Source organism: Halictus rubicundus, chromosome 5 (genome assembly GCF_050948215.1).
Source record: "Halictus rubicundus isolate RS-2024b chromosome 5, iyHalRubi1_principal, whole genome shotgun sequence".
NCBI classification, from domain to species: domain Eukaryota; kingdom Metazoa; phylum Arthropoda; class Insecta; order Hymenoptera; family Halictidae; genus Halictus; species Halictus rubicundus.
The window spans coordinates 6131235-6152885 of NC_135153.1; the positions used below are offsets into that span (position 1 = coordinate 6131235).

Consider the following 21651-nt stretch of genomic DNA (forward strand, 5'->3'; position numbering starts at 1 on the left):
TCTAAATTTGGATTGGGGTTAGGCTGTTGTGAGGTCGATGGTGATGGTACCTGTGTCACCACCGAGCCCCTCCCCTCGGGCAAGGCGTTCCCTCCGCCGCCGCTGTTCATACCAACATTGTTGCCGACACCTCGTTCCCTCATTCTTTCACAATAATCTGCAAATATATCACGGAAATTCGCCCAGGATTTCTCCGGCACGGTGATTGCTGTTCTAAAGTGCGTCTTCACCTGCAAAAACACCGATCTCGATATTATTCAGCCTCCTGCAACCCCTACCGTTTCAAAAACTAAAATAAACTATGTGGAACCGACAAGGGAACCTTCGGTAACTCCATTCCGAACTTTCGAACCTCCGAGAACAACGATTTCTTTTTTTTTTATTATTATTTTAACGAAAATGACAATTTTCGAGTTACCAAAGTTCCCTATCAATGTTCATTGATAATGCATCGATGCATATGAAATTGTCCTTCGTGTGCACAAACTAAATACAGAAATAATGTTAGAGGATTTCAGACTTCTTGTAATAGTACTAATAATACGTACAATAATCAATTAATAGTACACTTGAGGGTCAAAAGAGAGAAAAAGTTATAATTCTCTACAGAAACACCGATAATGTATGAAAAGTTAAAAATATACACTCGGCTTTAGTAAAGGATAAGGGTGCGTTTTTAACTCACGACAATGCTCTTTTTTTCTACCCCATTCTCCATAGTCACCAGACCTGTTTTCAATAGGCTGCTGGTATTCTATATTAAAAACGATGAAAGCACAAAGGGCGCGATTTTCAGGAATTCGTTTGTTCCATCAAAGGACGTTAATTATTAAAATTCCTCATTAAAGACTGCACAGGCGTTGACGGAGATTACTCCAATCGAATACAATATTTCAGAAATATCTCATATGCAGAGTCGAGTAATTTCATATGCATTGACCTAACGGGTACCATTTTGCAGGCAAACAATTTAAATGTAAATTGCATAGCATAGACAGAATTATGGAAATATTCGTTCTAGTCGTAATAGATGTTATTCTTGCTATGCTAAGCAATGTATGGAGTCCTAAAAAGATTTGGAAGATTTTGAATGTGTGTCAGTCATTTTCTAATTGAGCAATAAACGTAAAGTTACTTCACAAGAGGAGTCAGAACAATATATCAGTTTCCAACTTTTGGAAAATATTTCAGAGCAGAAGCGTTACAATAAATTTCAAATTTAACAGTTGGAATCGTACACCGGTTTGTATAATTCGAAACATCAGTGACCATATTCATCCGCACTGATTTCGAGGGACGTATATCATGTATGACATTAACAACTACTTCTAAAGTGGTATCAGTTTCATGATGCAGCATCAATCACTAAAATTCTTATGGCCGGCAAAGATTACGCGTAGGCGTACACTTTATGCTCTAGACGAATGGCGGCTGTAACTCGAAAATGGGGCATTGCTCTGAATCCACCCTTGAAGCGTTGCTCGGGTGTCACACCTGTGAGTGTATCTTTAGTCCGATATGTATGCATAGATACCTCGGAAATTCTCATGTAGATACCACGGTTATTCTGGCCGATATCAAAATAGAAATTTTTACTATCCACGCGCATATATCGTCCATCTGGTAAGTCAATCTTGAAACCACCATCATCCGTACCATACTCTTCGAGGAGGTCCGTCAACGAGTCACGGAATTCGATCATACCCTGTGCTGGTATCGCGATCTGCGTCCTTTGTCCTCCTCGTGTGATCGTCTGCGATACCTGTGGAACAACCAATTACCCTGTACTAACGATTCATATGGTTTACTAACAGTGACTCTGTGATAGCCCGTGCAAGGATGATGCTGACTTTCCCATGTAAATGCTTCATACTAATCGATTTACAAATTCTCTTCTTTACCCCTAGAGAACTAAACTAACCCTGCATACAAATGACGAATTATTATACCACGATTTATTTTACGATTGCAGCGACTAAAGCTTCTTTGTTATTCATAATTTCTTGGAAGAAGAAGTCAGAAGATGTGTACTTCTTAATGCTGATATTTTTGTATAAATAACGGAACCCCCACAGATTCACTTATGTAAAATAGCATACTCAATCTCAACTCTACGTCAGACCATTCAAATTTTTATAGCACTGTTATTATTAACAGTATAGGTGCGTACTATTCGAATTAACATCTTACGTATGCGTTGGTGATTATAAAAGCACAAGTTAAAATTCCAAGCAGATCTTTTTGATTATTATGTGTTACGTATATTGATTTATCTAATACTTATATAATAAAGTGAAAAATTATAGCTATCATGGTGAAATATTTTGTTACCAAGTCAGACACACAAAAGTTTAAATATCTCGAAGAAAGAAGTCTTACTTTCACAATTACCAGCACATACGTGTCTCTCAGAATCAAATTTTTAAGAACATAAGATAATGATCAAATTCCGCTGACGAATTTAAACGGAGCATCTCATATGCGTTACAAAACTTGGTGTCTACAAATTTATTAATATCCTCTGTTTCCTGCGGTTGGAATGTCACTGGAATTTTTGTCTTCGTAGAATTGAGATCGAGCAACAATATTCTAAGTATTAAAAAGATAGTAAAAAAGGAAACACCTACTGTGAAGCAACTCACCCGCAAGAAACGGCCACGAGCATTTTCTTTAAGGTCCAAGTAATACCGCCTGTTATCCTTTGTCATCACTTCCGACTTTAACTTCCCATCATCTGGTACGTTCTCCGTGTTCTGTGGACCTGAACGTACAACGTTTTAAATCCCGAATGGAATATCTTAGCGTCTGAATATTTGCTGCATATTTCTACGGTCATACGATCAGGTTGTTGCATACGAAATGTGCGATTTTAAAACGCAAATGTTATAAAGCGTTTTGATCAAGAAATACTATCACAGTCTACAGGTTTGTTATATCGCTTTGAGTTACAATACTGATCATTAAGATCCTACTTCCCTTCTTCTTTCAGATACCTAATTTTATTTCAACCTCCATCGATGCAATTGTGCATTCTTTCTGTACGTGGAGAAACAACATATTGAAGATAGCATTGCGTGAATTTTCGTTTACAGTAAAACATAAATGACAAAGAAATTTAATTTCTATTATCAAGCAATAATCAATGACCGAGTAGTCGGCTATGCCAGCAAAATTCAAGCGCAACGTGGACTGATAATTGAAGTTTACCTAGGGAGGCATAAAAGTCACTAAACGACGAAAGATAGTTCCGAAATTCGGACGCTGTACTGAGCGCCAGGTAAATTTGGCTTCTCCTTCCGTCCACAGCAATCTGAAAGAGATACAAAAATATTAGTCCTCCTCCACAATTCACTCGAACGAATACTACACTCTGGCGACATAATATAGCGCTCTTCGAGAACCCTTGAAAGAAAAAAGAAACGTTCAAAAATACCTCGGCTACTTTGATAAACCTCCCACGTCTGTTCTGCTTTACATCGATATAGAATCTTTTGCTCTGAATGTGCAGCATTTTCGACGCCAATTCCTGTTCACCCTGCTGACCCTGCTGGCCTGTAACATTTCACAAACGAAATTAGTACAATCCCTCGAGCATACCACACTGAAGTCAAATAATTAACATATACAAATATCACATAAATTATAAATAACACAACATTTCGTGGGAAAGGTTCGTTAAGACACGACACAATGTGTTATAATTAAATAAGACATAATGATCCGCGGGTACAGTCGCTTTACATAAATTAAACGTGAGAACATTTTACAACCTCCACTTTGCAATTTTTAAATTAGGAACCTAGCGGCTCGAATTCAACAATTTTCTCTCGCAACAAAACTCGTCACTTGAAAACCCTCTGAACCAATCAACGATCAATTAATTCCCAAAGCATGTTTATTCGTGTGTAAAATTCTCAATCTCCAAAATTCAGCAATTTTCTCACACTAAAATTCTCTTGGTCACTCAATACCCTCAAATTAAAAACCTCGCAGATTAATACAAAATTTTCAATTTCCAAAATTCAATAATTTTCTCTGAAACTAAAATTCTCCAGGTACTCAACCCCCCGCCCCCTTCCCCAGAATTAAGAAGCCTCCAGATTAATCAACGATCCCGCAATAAGTTCCAGAAGGTCTATTAATATCTAGACAAAAATCTGAAACTCCAATATTGATGGCGGCATGAATAGCCAGGCTTCGAGGAATTCGGGTCATTTGATAAATCCGGGGGATCGAGGAGAGCGCATAAATCACGGTGGGACAAGAAAAAAAGAAGAATAAAGTTGTACGAGTTGTCCGGACGGTTATAGCAATCGTCATGGTAGTTTCATGGCGGCGATAGAGGGAGTGGCGAGGGTTGCGGGGGTGGAGGAGTCCCGGAAAGAGGTCACCCAGTCTTTATTGGGTCATCCTGCGCTCGGCGCTCTTTACCGGATTCCCCGAGGCTGCCGTTTCTGGGTCGAAGCTGGGGCGAAATTCAATGATTAGGCCAGGGCAAGGTGAATGCGACGGTAGGGGGGAGGGAAAGGGGTAGGAGGGTGGTGGGAATCATCGGACTCGACGAGATTCTTTTTTTGTTCGCGCAGGAGAGAACCGTTCGATCCTTGAAGGGACAGGACAAGGGCCGGCGTTCGGTAAAACGGCGGAGTGATGTTGCTAGTCCTCCCACCGATCAATAACAGCTGCACCGGGGGTCGATGACCTGTTTGGTACCCCACTACCCGGTAGATACACCACCACCTACTTCGCCGCGTTATCGGACACCCGTCTTATCCTTCCCGAACATCTTCATCTTTTTGTCTACACCCGGACACACGTTCGATCAAGTCGGCGCGATTAGGGGAATTTTCGCGGATCGAAGTTGAAGATGGGATGATGCGCCCTCCGGGGATGGCCGCTGTCACGTTCGCGCGACTGTTTCTTTGGGCGATACGTACACTTCGGAGTTTTTAAGACAATTTTGAGAAACAGAAACTGAAGGAAAATGTAATCCATCTTTTGCTTATTTAATTAACCAGTTAGCTGTGTGGCTCGATTTTATATGGTACTGCGAATTTTTACATAATTTATTGATCACCTTTACTTCGTCTGTGACCAATGGAAAATTAAAATTTTTTAAGACAATTTTGAGAAACAGAAACGGAAGGAAAATGCATTCCCCCTTTTGCTTATTTAATTAACCAGTTAGCTGCGTGGCTCGATTTTATATGGTACTACGAATTTTTACATAATTTATTGATCACCTTGACTTCGTCTGTGACCAATGGAAAATTAAAATTTTTTAAGACAATTTTGAGAAACAGAAACTGAAGGAAAATGCATTCCCCCTTTTGCTTATTTAATTAACCAGTTAGCTGCGTGGCTCGATTTTATATGGTACTACGAATTTTTACATAATTTGTTGATCACCTTTACTTCGTCTGTGACTAGTTTTCACACTAATTTTAACACAAACAGCAAGTCATCAATTTTATTCTATTATTCTAGTATCTTTACAGTCTCATTTCTCACCTATTCATTTTTGTCCTAATAATAAGTATAATAAATTATAATATTGTGATTCATAAAGGAATTTTTTATAAATAGGTTAGTGGTTATTCACTATTGTGAGATTAATGTTTTTGGCAATTTTTGAGGTAGCCATGTTCGCATCTATTCAAATTCCATGGTACGTAAAATTTTTCATATAATACATGCCAATTTGATTTTACATGTTTTTCTCTCGTTAGACCCAATATGCATAATTAATAATTTCAGTTTGTTGTTAGAAAATTGGAAATTAGGTAGCTTGCAGTCCCGGGTCAGAATGGACCCAACACTCGAAGATTAAATCAGAATAGACTGCAGATTTTTAAGTAAAATACATATTCTCTATGCTTGTATTTTTGACTCCTCTTATCCGGCTACGTCTCTTCAAAAAATTAACACCATTTCCAAGGAGACGAAAGAAACCCTTCAAAATTTTTAATAAAAATTTCTCGAGACTGCAAAGATGCAATTATTCGATAAAACCATTTCTTTGAATGCACAGGATGATCGGTAACTGGTGGTACAACCGAAAAGGGGATGATTCTACATTTAAAAAGAAACAAATAAAAATAGGTATAAATAAAACCGCGGTGGAAATAGTGTTAAGGATAATTTAGAATTTATTATAATAATTCTGTAGTCGTGGTTCATTCGTTCAACAGAAGAACCGGCAACCCTCCGTGCACCCTTGAAAAGCATCCTAACCCCCCACCGAGAACTGACTTCCCGGTCTGACACATGAAAGAATCTACTCGAGGACTCGGTAAAAGGAAAATCGCCCGATCCCTTCGATTAGTCAAAAGGGCGGGGTGTAGGGTGCCCGAAAGCTCGTCCCGGTTCGCTCGTAAGTCAGAGAACCTGAAGGATCGATCCCCTGCGCGAGCGGCGCGTCGAACGATCGATCTAACCGCGACGCAAAGGGGGTTTTTCTCCGATTGTTACGTACTGGACTGTTGCAGGCTGCCTGGGATCGCGACAGGGCTCAGGTCGCCCTGGAAGATCCTGCTCTTGAACATTCTGTCTATGCTACGAAAGTTCATGCACCTGTACATTCTTCGAGCACCCCTGCTCTCCACCCCCGGGTCCCATTTACAATCTATTTGTCTCCGGATATCAACCGACTATTTCCCAACTATGCCCTTTCCGAGAACACGTCCGGCTCTCGCGGGGGTTGTTGTCGTTCCGTGGCAGAGTCGTCGTTGCATCGTCGCCCTGTTTCAAGCAGCCATCAGCTGGAAATTGGGACAGGGTCGAGAACACTCCATGAAGAAAGGTCCTCCGCTTCGCGTCCCGTCAATACCTCGCGGCACACACCTCCCCTCCCCTCGCCCTTTCGACGTGCTCCTCTCCTCCGGCCACCTCGCCTACCCCTTTCCTCGTAACAGTCTCTTTAATCTCCCGGCACCAGGCACCGGCGCAAACGATATTCGATTCCTCGAGCTCGGTCGAACGACTTCGCATGGTTGTTCGTCACCCTTTCCTCGCCATCCCGGTCCTCGTCGGGCCTCGTCTAACTACTCCCAATACCGATTTTCCCCCGATCTCCAGCGTCCCCGGACACCTAACCATCGTCCTCTTTAGCCTTCAGCCTCTCTATTTCTCCCGGTGCAACCTGGCTCACTGTCCTGCATTCTCTCTGATCTCCCCCCTCCCTCTCTCTCTCTCTCTCTCTCTCTCTCCTAGCTCTTCTAGGTCACCATTTATACAGAAGAACATGACGGCAGCGACGACCACGGGTCGTGGATTAAGTTAAGAGGTTTCAACATGGCTTATCGGAGTGATTCAGTCCCGTATGTCCGCGCGTCCAGGCCCCTTACGTCACACCACGAGGTCCAGTCGCTCTTTCCGCGACCAATGAACTAGATTCTGGACTTTACGGTGCTTCTATCGCGCTCCCGTTTCGCCGATCCACCGGCGACGATTCCCGACGTTCTCGCGCAGCGGTTCTTCCAGTCCCACTTCCGAAGTCACCCGGCCGCCAACGTCACGAACACCACACGGCGTCCTACGTGGCCTCCACAGCATCCCCAGGCGTCCCTCGTATCACTTCCCAGGACTCTCTTCTTATGGAACCGGGCCGTGTCTCGCCCATCGTCGACCCGCGGGCCGAGCCTAACAGAGCCCGGGCATCGTACAGGCCGATTCCTGCCGGCGCGTACTCCTCGAGGTCCTGGTCCTGGTCCTGATCCCTGGACACATACCGGTGCTCGCGGATTTACGAGACGGACTCGACGTGGACGTCGACGAGCCACGAAGGGGGCGGCGGGTGCATCGATCTCTGCGCCTAGAGCGCGACTCGTGGCGCTGCACCGACCTGCCTCAATGCGAACTGCATATTTCCGCTTTTACCCGTCTGCCGAACCGCCCCCACGAGACGGAGAACGTTTCCATGAACGGCCGCGTCCGAGCACGGCTCTGCTTCTGCCTCCGCCTTCGACGAGACTCCGCTGCGTCGACGCGCCCCGGCACCCCCCTCGACCGCCCCTCGGTCAAAGGGAGCAACCGATTCTCTCCATTGGATCGGCCGAACAGCTCCTGCCCTCCTGCGCCGACGATACACCCGCGGAATCGGCGAGGCTCGAGGGCGTCAGCGCCGGGAAACTGGTTAACACAACGGGCAGATCCTTAGTCCCTTGGTCAACCCTTTGATCGATGCGTTTTGCCGTTCAGGAATTGGTACGGTAGGGTGTCCGACGGGAAACCTGGAACTTGGGCTCGAGGTTTATGTAGGTCGACCCTTCGATTGAGAAAAGTATACACGTCTCCATAGGTCTACTGATGCTACCAACCCTTCGGGGAATGGTTGACGAGGAATTCGAAAATTCTCGAGCGATCTTCTCGGTTTATGCAGGTTTGCCCTTCGATTGCGAAAAGTGCTCAATACACGTCTCCATAGGGCTACTAATGCTACCGACCCTTCGGGGAATGGTTGACGAGGAATTCGAAAATTCTCGGGCGATCTTCTCGGTTTATGCAGGTTGGCCCTCCGATTGCGAAAAGCGTGTTTAACACTAGATTTACGGACCACTAGAAATGACTACAGTGAATTCTCGTTACGAGTCAGTTGCACCGTTCTGGTGACTGACTCTTAGAGGAAATCTGAGGTTGTCGCCGAGCGTCGCATTTGAAATACACAGGGCACGCCGGAAACCTAAGAGTCATATCCGTCTACAGGTCATAAAAGCCTATGACTACTAAGCGATAGTGACAAGAAGACTGAGAAATGTCTTGCTCCGACACAATGTTGCACGTAGCTTGAGAAACGGCTCTCGAGCTTCGGCTCCTCACAGCCGGTGTGAGTAGTTCCACTGACTCCAAATTGTAAGGTTGGCACTGACTCGCAATGAGAATTCACTGTATATGTCAACAACACGGGCCTTGCCAGCGACATATATCGTCCAGGAGATGTATATTCTAGAGATACAGCGAATTCTCGATATATGTCAACAGCACAGATCTTGCCAGCGCCGTGTATCGTCCAGGAGGCCTCTATACCCCGCGGTACTGGGGATAATTCCGCGACGTTTATCATCCAGGTCTTGGCGACATATATAGAGAGATCACTGTATTCTACATTATTTTATAAAAATAACGAGAATTTATCTATCGAAATTTTTAGCTATTCCTTTTTATAGTATACACCCAAAGAAATAAATTTGTTGAAGAATTTCTCATGGATGCATCTTTACAATCTCGGTAATTGTAAATTAAACATATTACAACTCGTCATTTAAAGTAGGTTGACCCTTTGACAGCGAAAACTGTATGTAACCCACGTCTTCATAGGGTTACTATTGCTTCACCCTTTAAGGAATTGTTGACGAGTTGTTTTCGGTTTACGTAAATTTAATATAATTCATTTTATATTTATCAATTTACGGTATCGGAACATGTACCAGAATAATGAAATTTATGCAGGCCTTTCCTTCGTGCGTCTTTGTAATTTCAACAATTGTAAAATAAAAAAGTCCGACATTTAACGTAGATCATGAATGAATTGTATTCTCAATCTTCCTTCTTGAAGAATTTATGGACACGTTCTTGTAGAACTTCTCCACCTTCGGAGTTTCCCTACTTTGACATACTCTTGAACTGAATACGCTTGATTTTCTATTCGAAGGAAAACTTTATTGGGTGCGTGAATCGATGCAGTGTCATACTTGTTCTATGAAAATGTTTTATCGTACATTCTCAATGCATCTTCTAACCAGAAGCAAATCGTTGATTTCAAGGTTAGGACCCAAGGGTAATGGACTCAATTACTGTGGGGGTACCAATTACTGTGCCCATATTGATTATATCTATTTTTATAGCATAATGAATACTAAAAAAAAAGAGATATATATAACATACGTACTAACTAATTTGAATGAAAAATTTAATATCTGTTTTTTAGTATTCATTATGCTTTAAAAAGAAGTATAATATAGGCACAGAAATTGGTACGCCCACAGTTCTGGGTCCCTTGTCATAGCTCTTCTTCCAGAATTAAATACTAATTGTGGTCTAATACAATTCTCAGAATACAAACGTCCAAATTTCTTCAACAATGCACAAGAGTTAAAAATTCATCCCCTCTTGGTTACATAACAAATTGCACTCTTCAGTTCAGCAGTTTTTTCTTTAGAAATTACATTATCAAAATGAAAAACAGGACAGTTATCTTACACAAGCCAGAAGATTGCTTTCACCAACAATAAAATAAAAATCTCACTAATACCCTTTATACTCATTTCCCTGTATTTTAAAATTTTATAATGCGAAGCTGCATGACTATAAATAAACACGAATATATTAAAGGATGTTAAATCAATTCTATAATGATCAGAGTAATGAACTTATTAATTAAACGCTCTTATTCGCTCGTTGCGAGTTTTGATTTTTAATTGATTTCGATACCCAGCTCTCTTCCTGCCAATTGGCCACGGTTGCGCATCGCCGATGATCGAACACCGACACAAGTCGTGCGCTACGAACGCGCATCCCCGCTTATGCATGATTCATGATCGACACGGGCTCGTTGAGTTTTTTGTACCGTTAGAGGAGGAGGCAGACACGTTTTCTAACAATGCCGGCCAATCTGGATGCCTCCTCGCACTCCTGCGCAGCCTGTTCACAGCCTACTTATCACGCCCCGCTTCATCATACCGAATGATTCATCCAACCTGATCACCTCAAATTATTCGCAAATTGCACGTTGCAAGGAGGCACGCATGATTTCCACCGACGGGCAAGCTGCAACGACGACCCGGTTGCTTTTCTGCCTCGTGCGATCGCCGCGTCGTAATCGACAAGCTCCTTTATTTTCTATTCTTCGAAAGCTGTCTGTGCAATAGAATCTCCAGGAAATATGTCCAATTATATTTTTCACCAATGGACTACAATTCGAGCAAATTAGTAATATTAGGGGGACCCATAAGTAATCAATTATTTTGAAATCTAAAACAAACTTTGTAGTAAATTCAGGTTTTTATTTCTTAATTTATTGTATAATTTCCATCATTATCAAGGACAGTTTGCCATCTTTCCTGCAAATTTTCAATCCCCCTCTTATAGAAATCCAGGGTTCCTGAAGCAAAATATGACTCAAGGTGCCTCCTTACATGTTCTACAGAAGTGAATGTTTTATTTCTTAAATAATGCTCCAGAGATCTAAAAGATGATAGTCAGAGGTGCGGTAAAACTTCCCATTGCAATTCTTTGATTTTTTCCTGAGTGAGTTTCGCTGTATGGGGCCGGCCATTGTCAATTTGCAGTATTACACCTTTTCTGTGGACTAAAGATGCCCTCTTTTTCAATAGTTTTGAATACAGCCGTTATAATTACTGACAATACAACTCAGCAGTGACTGTTTCTCCAGGTTTCAACAACTCAAAGTTAATTATGCCACGACAGTCCCACCAAATGCACAGTAACACCTTTCTAAGTGATAAGCTAGGTTTAGGGGTTGATATTGCGGTTTGATTTGCAGGAAGCCATTGCTTGGAACGCTTTGTGTTATCATAAAGAATCCATTTTTCATCTCCGGTAACGATTCTGCTAAGAAATGGATCTCTACGAAATCTGGATAGCAATGAAGTGCAAATGGATCGACGAATATTCTTGTTGGTCTCGGATAATTGATGCGGTACCCATATTCCTTGCCTATATGCCTTTCCCATTTCGTGTAGGTACCTTTGTATAGTTGACCATGTGGACTCAAGGCTTCTCGATAATTCTTGTACACTTAATTTTGGATCAGCTTCCACTAGAGATTTTAGGGTGTCATTATCAAATTCAACTGGTCGTCCACTTGGAGGCCTGTCAGAGAGATCATAATCTCCAGCAGCAAACCTTCTGAACCAACGTTGACACTTGTTGACCTTCAATACATCTCCATGAACATCGCAAATTTTCTTGGTTGTTACCGTTGCATTAAATCCCGCATGAAAATGAAAAAGTATGCAATGTTGTTACAGGTTTGTAATAAAAAATTATACTTTTTAGAATATTTTGAACACAGGCTGCTTTACCGAAAACTGTAAATGAATACGTGTTTCCTCTTCAACGATCGGTACAGAACTAAAGGCAAAACAAATTCTTTGCAAATAATTGATTACTTATGGGTGCCCTTAATATATAGACTGTTGATTTTCACGCAAAACAACAATTTTCTGCATAAATCGCAAGAGAAAGGAGGCAGCTATACATTTATTTCTTTCATCATTTCAACATCATTGAAAATGATTATTGTTAAAATTATCTTAATTTTGTTTTACCTGAATTGGGAAAAACCATGTCTGCTATAAAATCCGCGGTCCCGTAATGTGTGAACCTTTTTGTCTACGATTGGTCGTTGGTATGGGTCACGCGAGACCAGGCTACCGGCAATCACGACCCTTTACACGAGGGTTGCACATTGTGCAGAGGCTACATCAGGTACATTTCAATTATATTGTTCGCGAAAGCAATGACAGATGGAGTACCGTTTACAGGTCCTTTCTAGAGGGAACAATACGGAACAATAAATTTATTCCGCTAACAATAAATGTAACACGGTGTGATTCATCGAAATTTGAGAAGCACTGCAGGTGGTGGATACGATTATAGCGTATAATTTGTACTATTTACCCCCCAAGGACTGGTAGTATTGATGTGGCAGGACCTGAGACCTCATGCTGAGCTCATGCAGGGTTCAGGCTTGTCCATAGTGCTAGATTTAACAATTCTCCTAATGGCAGCCTAGTACTAACATCTCCAATATCTGTATTACATTGAAAGGGACCTCCATAATTTTCGTAAGCAGTGATTCCAAAAGAAATGATTACGTTACCGATACTTTTATCGGTAATTTTATCTTATAATTTAATTTTAATTGCTACATCGCTGGTGGAAATTCTAATCAATAAATTGTTTGAAATCTGGAAATTCTAATAGGTAATTTTAAAAAATTTGAAATTCTACTCGGCAATTTTAAAAAATCTCGAAATCCTAATCGATAATTTTTAAAAATCTAGAAATTCTAGTCGGCAATTTTAAAAAATCTGGGAATACTAATCGGTAATTTTCGAAACTCTTCCAGAGATTAATTATCAGCTAATAAATTAAGCAGAAAAATTAAAACCCAGTGAAAGATTGAGATACAGGAAGTTCAACGTTACTACTTGATGAAATTGTGCAGATACAAGTTCGAAAAAAAGAAATTTCTCAATTGTGTAGACGAACAAATTACAGAGGCCCGATATCCAATTATTTTCCCATAATTTAAAACGTACCAGACGCGGAAAATAATTTAGGTCTGAGCGGAACCATGTACATTGAAGCCCCGAGTGTTACTTCTTACTGAAATAAGCTTATTATTCCCGCCATTAGTCTTGATTGTAAGTAAGACTGTATTTAACAATGTATACATACATTGGCTAGAATCGAGGCAATTCAAGGTCGTTACCCTGGTCCTACGTATATCGCAAGGAGACCCCGACTCTTTGTATTATGCTGTGTACATCATAAATACAAACAGCTGTAAACAATTGATATACAATAAGGGGAAAATGTTTCACGATGTTAAGTACAGAAGAATTTGTTTGTTTATTTATCTGTGGATCTCGTCTCGTTATTTATATTTTACTTATATAATTGTATGGCTAAGTATGACGTTCTATTGTATTTAAAAGTTAAAATTTTTAAATTATTCTTAAAGTTCAAAGAGCCAATAATACTTAATTGAAAAAAATAAGAGAAAATTTGTATAACAATCATTTTAATGTAATATAATACACGGATAAAAATGTAATATAAAATGGCCCGATGTAAATCATTTGCAACGACTAGTGTCGGTAGCGCAGATTGCCTGGTGACTCATATTGTTACTAAAATAACGTTCCTAGAAGGCTAATCTATTCAATTGAGAAATACTAGAAACATGACCTTAGTAACAATTTGTTGTAAAGGAATATAAGTAAAGAATTTCAAATAAATATTAGTGAAAAAAAAAGAACATTTATCACGATTGAAGTGTATGATTCATCACTAGCTTCGTCAGCGACGAGAGAAGTTATGTTCACACCAAATTTTTCGTTCTAGCTGAGCGAACGCGTAATTAGAAACGCGATTTCGTTATCGGGGTGACACTGGATAGCTAACAGGAAGTTAATATCTCAAAACGAGAAAAAAAAATATTGCCGACGATCTGCATTCTCCTCGTATTAATTTTATACAATATTACTGTACTGAAACATAAACATTCAGTCTGTGTCCATGAACAACGTCAAGAACTGCTCGGAGGATCTAGTTACAAATTTCTGACCAATGAAATTCCCCATACAAAAGCGCGCGCTCAAATTCGCTAGAAATCTCGAAATTAAATGAAAGCTTATTATTTCCATTTTAACTATCCAAACATTCGTCTAAAATATCGTTCTGTCACTCGATTGTATAAAAACATACGTCATTGACGTAACAAGCATAAATTGAGGAACATCGAAAAAAGTGAGGTTATATTCGATCGAACTCCCGTTTCGCTGTAAGTTTACGTCCAAAAGATAAACTACAACAATTTAAGGTACGCAACAGATGGAGATCACGTTCGACGTGAGACGCAATAACACATAACACTTCAATTTTGTCATGACATATCCGAGACACAAAAGCGCCAATGGACTTCCTCGAATTCCGCGTACGTTCCTTTTTCACGGTCGGTAAATTATCCTCGGGAAAGTTGAAAAAACTCGACAGGAAATCGCGAAGACTTTCTAATCGCTTGGAATTCATTATTGCACACTTGTCAGTGTTCTATATTTTATTGCGCGAGAGTTTTTAATTGTTTCTGTATCGTTGCCGAGAATCGAGGACGAAAGCGTTGTCTTCTCTCGCTCGATTTCGCCGTAATTTTATTTTTGACATTTATCGCCATAAATGAATCATCGGAGAAACATTTCCAGCGATGCGTTCTCGCTCGGCGCGTTCTAGAGTTCCTAGAACCTTTCTTTCCTATCTCGAAATGCCAACGTTTAAGAAATCGAAACAGCGGCTTATTTCAGTCTTTGCGTCACGCGACCTAACCTAGACCGTCCGCGCAAAATTCCTAGGGATGTTTTCAGATTGGCCGTTACGATGAATCGCGAATTAGAGCGTGCGCACTATTTCTCATATTCGGAATGCGTCCTTAACCTTACATTTTCCGAGCAGTTTCGAATTTCCATCTAACGACTCGACGTTGCTCGAAATGCTTGCAAAACGAATGATTCCTGTTATTTCCTCTATTCGAATTATTAATTGACCATACATGCGAACAATTAAGCCACTGAAATTTGTCTGTCACAGTGCAGCTGTTAAGCTTCGCTCATAGTTCAAATATATTTGTTACAGCTGAATATGCAGTTACGTGTGTGATTATGGGGATATCGGTTCACACCTATCAAATGTCACGTTACCAGAATTATTCAGCAGTAGCTACCTTCAGGGCACCAGTGCTGTATTTTTCCCATAGTGTCGCCCCATGCGTTCGTCGGCGCTTGTTGCGTGTCCCCTTGCGAAATTTCGATTATTTCACCCATCGTGTCACTTCGACGTAAACGCTACCGGTGCGAGCCACTTCAAAAACAAAAAACAAACAAACCCAAAAAAAAAAATTCGTCCCTCACTGCGAGAACAGACGGTCACACATCAAGCGTGTTTCTCGCGAGATTCTTCAGCGCACCATAGGTTCAATGTACTCCCGTAACCGAGAGATCCGACATGTCACTCCGTTATCCGAATAAATCCCATCGAGATTCGTCGGGAGATCCGTTCGAACGGTGTGTCACGATCGGACACGAAACGGGACACTCCCGGGCGGCCGTTTCTGGAGAAAATTGAGTCACAGATTTCACTCGCGTCGCCGTGAACCCGATTGATCGGCGAGTGCAACGAGTGAGTCAGTCGAGCTCGCGCTATCTTCACGGTGCAACGGACTTCAAGCCGGCGGCTGCGACTTCGGCTACGGATTCCAGCAGAATTTGTAGAGTAAATCCGCTCGGGAACTTTCACTCCGGTCCACGGTCGATCGCGAGGAGAGAGAACACTGTACGGAGAAATCGGCGGCGGCGATGATGTGTCGCGAAAACTGGGTGAACCCGTCCGGCGCAACAGCGGAATCATCGGCGGCCGATGACGCGTCCGTTAGTGGTGCAGGTCTGGGTCGTCCGAGGTTCTCTCGACGATGCACGTCCCGGGAATGCGAGTACGGGACATGTTGTCGGCAGAAGAAGAAACCGAGAACGATACACCGAGGTCGACGTCGATGTGTCGTCGAACGCGAAATCGTACACGAATGACGTGCCGGTCATTCATGGAGCCCGCCGTCATGCCGATGGAATGCGTACATCATGGTGGTGAAACCGTCCCGGCCAATCAGCGGCCGTCTAGCACCGGCTTCTGCGTCCGCGGGCCACAAGCGCCACGTGACTTCGCAGCCCGACCACGTGACACCGTTGCGCTCCCCCACCACTGTCGACCCAGGCTCCACGACATGATCGCGTGACGTCACACGACCAGCTGACTGCGCTAGTACGGTTCCCTACTCCTCTTCTTCCTCGACCGTTCTCTTTCTCTCTCTCTCTCTCGCTCTCTCCCTCTCCCTGCCTCTCCGCCACATATCCAACTCCTGCTCTGACGACGACTTCCATTTTTCGATGAATCCGCACCGAAATTGATGCGCGACGAAACGCGTACCCGGAGCCGCACCGAGAATAGGCTCGGGACGCGGTTCAAGTCCGAACGGCGGATACTCTCTGCTTTCAACCGAAATAAAATCCTCCTCGCCGTTCGAAAGAAACCCGGCCTTTTTCACGAGGAAGATGGATACCGGATTATTTCTGACCACCGACACGATCTTTCCTAGATTCGTTTTAGAATACGTTATACGGCCGTGTAACGCGATTAAACATTTTTTTTTAGAAGGACTATGTACGAGCTGTTTTATGCGAGACTGGTGCAAGTCATTTTGCCTACATTGACTTTTTGTTTTGTTTAGTCAACTTTTTTTTACTTACACCGTTTTTGCATCGAACGACTCATATGTATTTTACGCGGCGGTAAATGTGTGAGGAATAATTTAAGAGGACTTACTCACACTCACCACCGCAGAGGATACATTTATCAAACCAATTTCAAGTTTTTCATCGCGTTGTAGGCGAGCCACTCTACGTTCAGATAACGCAGCTTTATCCTAATCTCTAAGAAATTCAATTCTGAGAAAGACTTTTAGGTTTCTAAACTTGTACATTACAAGTAATATTACAAATATTTCAATATGTTTCAAGGTACCTTTAAACTAACAAGATACACAATTTTTGAACTTCGAAAAGAAGAATATCTATGACTTCGAATATATTTAATTTGTTATTTAGTGAGTAAAAAAAGTATCCTTAACCATTGGAGCATATCTGTTAATAAATAAACATTTTCTTTTATTTGGAGTTAAATATCTCGAAAACTTAAGCTGATGACGAAAAAGGTTTTCAGCTTCGTATTCAGCACATGAATATGCAAGAATCATCGATTAAATGTTAAAAGACGTAAATAGGGTTAAAATTTGGTGGGCGATATAATTTATGATATTCCGACAGTCAGAGATTCAGTGTTAGCGAGAAAGTTTGTTGAAAGAAGACAAAATAAAAATTTTATAGATATCCACATCGATTAAATAACTTATGGTATTCATTTCTTTTTCTTCATTCTAACCTACCAAACGTAGTTGAGTAAAAAGATGCACTTTACAATACTTAGATACGAAATTTAAAAGAAAATTTAACAAGTATGGCGGTTTCCACGGTTGAAGGACTCATTCCTACCTCCTAGTTTCCACTCTAAAGTTATTTCAATCTCTGGTTCCAAGAATTAAGGCGAATTTCCGTGAAATTTAGTAGAGACTACGAGTAAATTCTGAAATGGAGTTCATTTCATATTGTATCCAAATAATTAGTCGAATTCGTCGTATTATGTTTACACGGTGGTGTTTCGGTCGGGCTACGCGAGGAAAATTTTCATTCAAAATTAATGTCTCGCATACCGATATTTTGCCGTGCAGATCAGCCTTTATCTCCGCATTACAATCTATATTGAGATTTATGACCCTGGTCCTTTCGTATCGCTCGATAAATCCGGGGTCAATATTGTTGAGTGAAATACTGACCAAACTGATTATGTAATTTTGCGAAATATTGTCCAATTCGAGTTAAAATTACGCGAACCTAAACTGAATATAAATTTCCAGCTAGACATTACGATGTACATACACGAATTTGTAATTAGAAGGGAGGATGCAAAATGTCTCCAAAATTACGTCATACATTTTTCCTCACCCCGTGACTAATTAAGTCTAGTTCACAGAATGTCTTCCTTTTATTTACTCACCAGGGTCGAATTCAGTCCCTCCAGCATCCATGCCGCTTGGGTTTCCATATCCTAAAAAAAAGAATAGGTTCATCGTTAATAATAGCACAAATTGTACAAATTGTAAAATCAAGCGTCGCAAAGACTACATCGCAAACCGTTCACATCACGATAACCTAACCGCTAATAATCCTAACCTAAAATTTCGCCTTCAAATTCATTCGAAATCAAAAGAACGCTTCTTACGTGTGTATTATAGCTCCAAAAATCACGGGCTAACCAATTTTCGTGTTCCGAAAACAAATGGGACTATCATGTAAATCCGTGTAGGAGTACGACATTTTGAAATCCTATGGCCGCGATTAGACATCCAAAAGCGAGCCCCACTCGGAGATTAATCGTGACTTACCGACGAATTTTAATCGAATACAAGCTCTAACGATATTGTTACTAACTTTCGACAGAATAGTTCATCCAATTTCTCAACATACAAAATAATGTATTACGGTAATATTACGTGCTTCGTTAAGTGTCGTACCAGCGTTTCACGAAAAGCATTACATAATGTTTAACGTTATCACCGCGATAACATTAATCGAATACATTTTTCTGCGTTAATCTCGGCGAGGCATATCTCCGATCTCAACAAGTATACATGTGCATCCGTACGTCTGCGAATACCAATCAGCCATCGCGGTGAATCTACAGTTAGGAACAAAAGTATTGGTACAGATGGCTTATAATTACACAAACGCGCATAGTACATTAAAGAAACAATATTAGGTTAACTTTTTGTATTAGTCACAACTACTGGATCTGGAATTTTAGAATATTACCAAGAATGTTATATGGATTAATTACAAAACGAAAAAGAATAAAATAAGCCCAGAAGCTACAAAAAAAAAATAGTGCATTCGATGCCAGGCAGTTTGAAAGCGGTTATAAACAATAAGGGATTACACACGAAATACTAGAAAAATAAATATTAACAATAAACTTATAAGTAAACGTATAAATGTGCCAATATTTTTGTTTCAGTTAAAACTGCTTTCAATGTATAGGTTATCGTCCTTTTTTGTTTTGTAATTAACCAATATAAAATTTATTATATTGTTCATTTATATACGTTTGTATAATTAAATTCCAGGTTTAATCGTTGATCATTTGGGCTTAGTTTTTAGTAACAATTTCTAGTGGACACCGAGGGGGGGATCGGTGATCAAGCGGCGTCGTATCGATCGAGCATTTTTAAATGATAAATTGAATTACTCCCATCGCCAGTGGATACATGTCGTGACCGTTTTGTTTCGAGGCCAAGATCCACCAGCTCCTGGGGTGGGGATCGCCTATGGCACGTGTGAAATTTACGCGCATCGCGTAGCCAGACGGTTCCTTCGGTTTTGTATAATACATGCGACTATCTATCGGCGTATTGGTGCGGATTTTCCGTAGCTGTGTACGCCGTGCGTGTGCGCTAGATAGGTGGATCGGCAGGTTACATCACGCGCGTTTCATTCGGGACTTATTCCGGTTGTCTCTCGGCGAGCACGGTCAGGGTGCCTGTCAGACGGAACTGACAACGGCTCACGATTCCCAGAGGCCGCGACTTTCAAAAGGAACACCTGGGACAGAACCGGCATCGTGAGAACAGCTCTCGGTCGAGCATCGGCGAGTACCGAATGTTCCGGGGCCGAAGAGAGATGAGAAAAAAAATACCAGGGGACGAGACAGAGAGGAGACGAACAGGGGATTGGGGGAGGGGGGGGAGAAAAACTTAAAAAGCACGAAGCAGAGGAAAAAAGCGAACAAACGTGCACGGTGGAGAAGGAGAGAGAAAACAAGCGAAAAAACCGAGTACGAAGCGCGAGGTAAAGAGGGAGCCAGAGGGAAGAAGCGAGAAAGAGAGAGAGAGTGTGCGTGCGAGCGAAAGAGACGAGGCGAGCGGGAGGGAGAAAGAGATAGAGTAAGACGAAGGAGGAAAGAGGACAGGGTTTGTCTCTCGACCGATACGCGGCCGGCCATCTTGGATCCTGGGTATCGTTGAAAAATAGCAATTCTTTTCGGCGGTTGACAGAACGCCACGAGGGCCGAAAGGAACGATCGGGCGTGTGCGAGCAGCTCGCGATGCTCGCGGGCTGTGCGCGCGGAACAACGGCGCGTTCCGACCGCGACCGTGGGTCGTCGTGTTCGGGAAAGACGGTCTTGGTAACCGGAGAGGCGCAACACACGGGTTCCACGGCTACGGAAAGATGTCGGGCCGCGCTCGGAATCGCAACCACATATCGACGATCCCGCACCGGAATAGGGAACGAGTCGGTGCGTGTGTACGCGTAGAGCACGGGGCCCCGCGATCCTTACTTTGCGGTTGATCGTCCAGACTTTCCCGGTCAGACATTGCTCTTAACGCGGTCTCTTTCTTCGGTTCCACGCGTCGTCCCTCGACGTCTCGGCAACAGGCCCCCGCGACGACCAAAAATCCCCGGCACTGTCCGTGGCGCGACCCCGATATATCACCACTAAAACCAGCCCAGCTCTCTCACCAACCCAGCACACCACTTGCGAATTTTTCACTTCTTCACACACCACGGTCCGACCGCCGACCGACCGTCCGTCCACGGCACCAGTCGTCACCACCACCACCACACGCTCGCTCGCTCTACACCGTTCCACGCTCGCTGGCCCGACTCGCGCTCGCCCTCGCTCTCACTCGCTCGCTCGCTCGCTCGTTCGCTTCTCCTCGTCTCACGCTCCCGCTCCGCCACCCAATCCCTGCTTCGCGATACGAGAAAGCAAGATACCGCTATACTTACTCTACGCGAACTCACACACGCATCACGTACCGTCGTGTGCGATGCCCGTAGCCATCTATATAAGACTGCCTCATAGCCACGACACGATCTTCTAGCTCTCTCTCTCTCTCCGTTACACCAACGTTCGCCGTCCTTCTCCCACTCTACCGACACGTTCGCTCATTTTAGCGGTTCCTATGGTTTCGTCTCTTTCTCACCGATTGGTAAAGCTCGTTTTCCAGTCGGTTGGCGGCGCCACTGAGCGCCCGGTTTGTATATCGCTTTTGTATCGTATCGTATCGTATCGAATCGAATCGAGTCGAGACTAATCGAATTGTACCAGCCATTTTGCGCTCGAGAGGATTCGAGAGATCGAAACCGTTTTCACCGGCGATCTAAAGTGGCGCGAAATTTGAAACGGAATTGTAAAACGATGATTTGAATTGTAAATCCCGACGGCGAATATACTTGGAATAGCAAA

General features: G+C 42.4%; 1 protein-coding gene across 8 annotated transcripts in view; it reads right to left on the minus strand.

The window, feature by feature from the left end:
• The window catches only part of Pur-alpha (Purine-rich binding protein-alpha), a 41349-nt gene extending 20082 nt beyond the window's left edge, over positions 1 to 21267 (minus strand). The window contains exons 1-7 of one of the 8 annotated variants that reach the window (XM_076787745.1): positions 20740 to 21267; positions 18403 to 18453; positions 3434 to 3552; positions 3208 to 3310; positions 2628 to 2761; positions 1535 to 1762; positions 51 to 230 (exon numbers count right to left, since the gene is read on the minus strand). In XM_076787745.1, coding sequence (XP_076643860.1) covers positions 51 to 230; positions 1535 to 1762; positions 2628 to 2761; positions 3208 to 3310; positions 3434 to 3552; positions 18403 to 18453; positions 20740 to 20776 — 852 coding nt within the window. In that variant the 5' untranslated portion in view covers positions 20777 to 21267. Of the gene's footprint in view, positions 1 to 50; positions 231 to 1534; positions 1763 to 2627; positions 2762 to 3207; positions 3311 to 3433; positions 3553 to 6475; positions 6626 to 15463; positions 15718 to 18402; positions 18454 to 18790; positions 18810 to 20739 lie in introns of those variants that run through there. The other 7 variants (XM_076787746.1, XM_076787747.1, XM_076787749.1 and 4 more) reach the window with 7 other exon arrangements.
• Between the last annotated feature and the right edge of the window lie 384 nt (positions 21268 to 21651).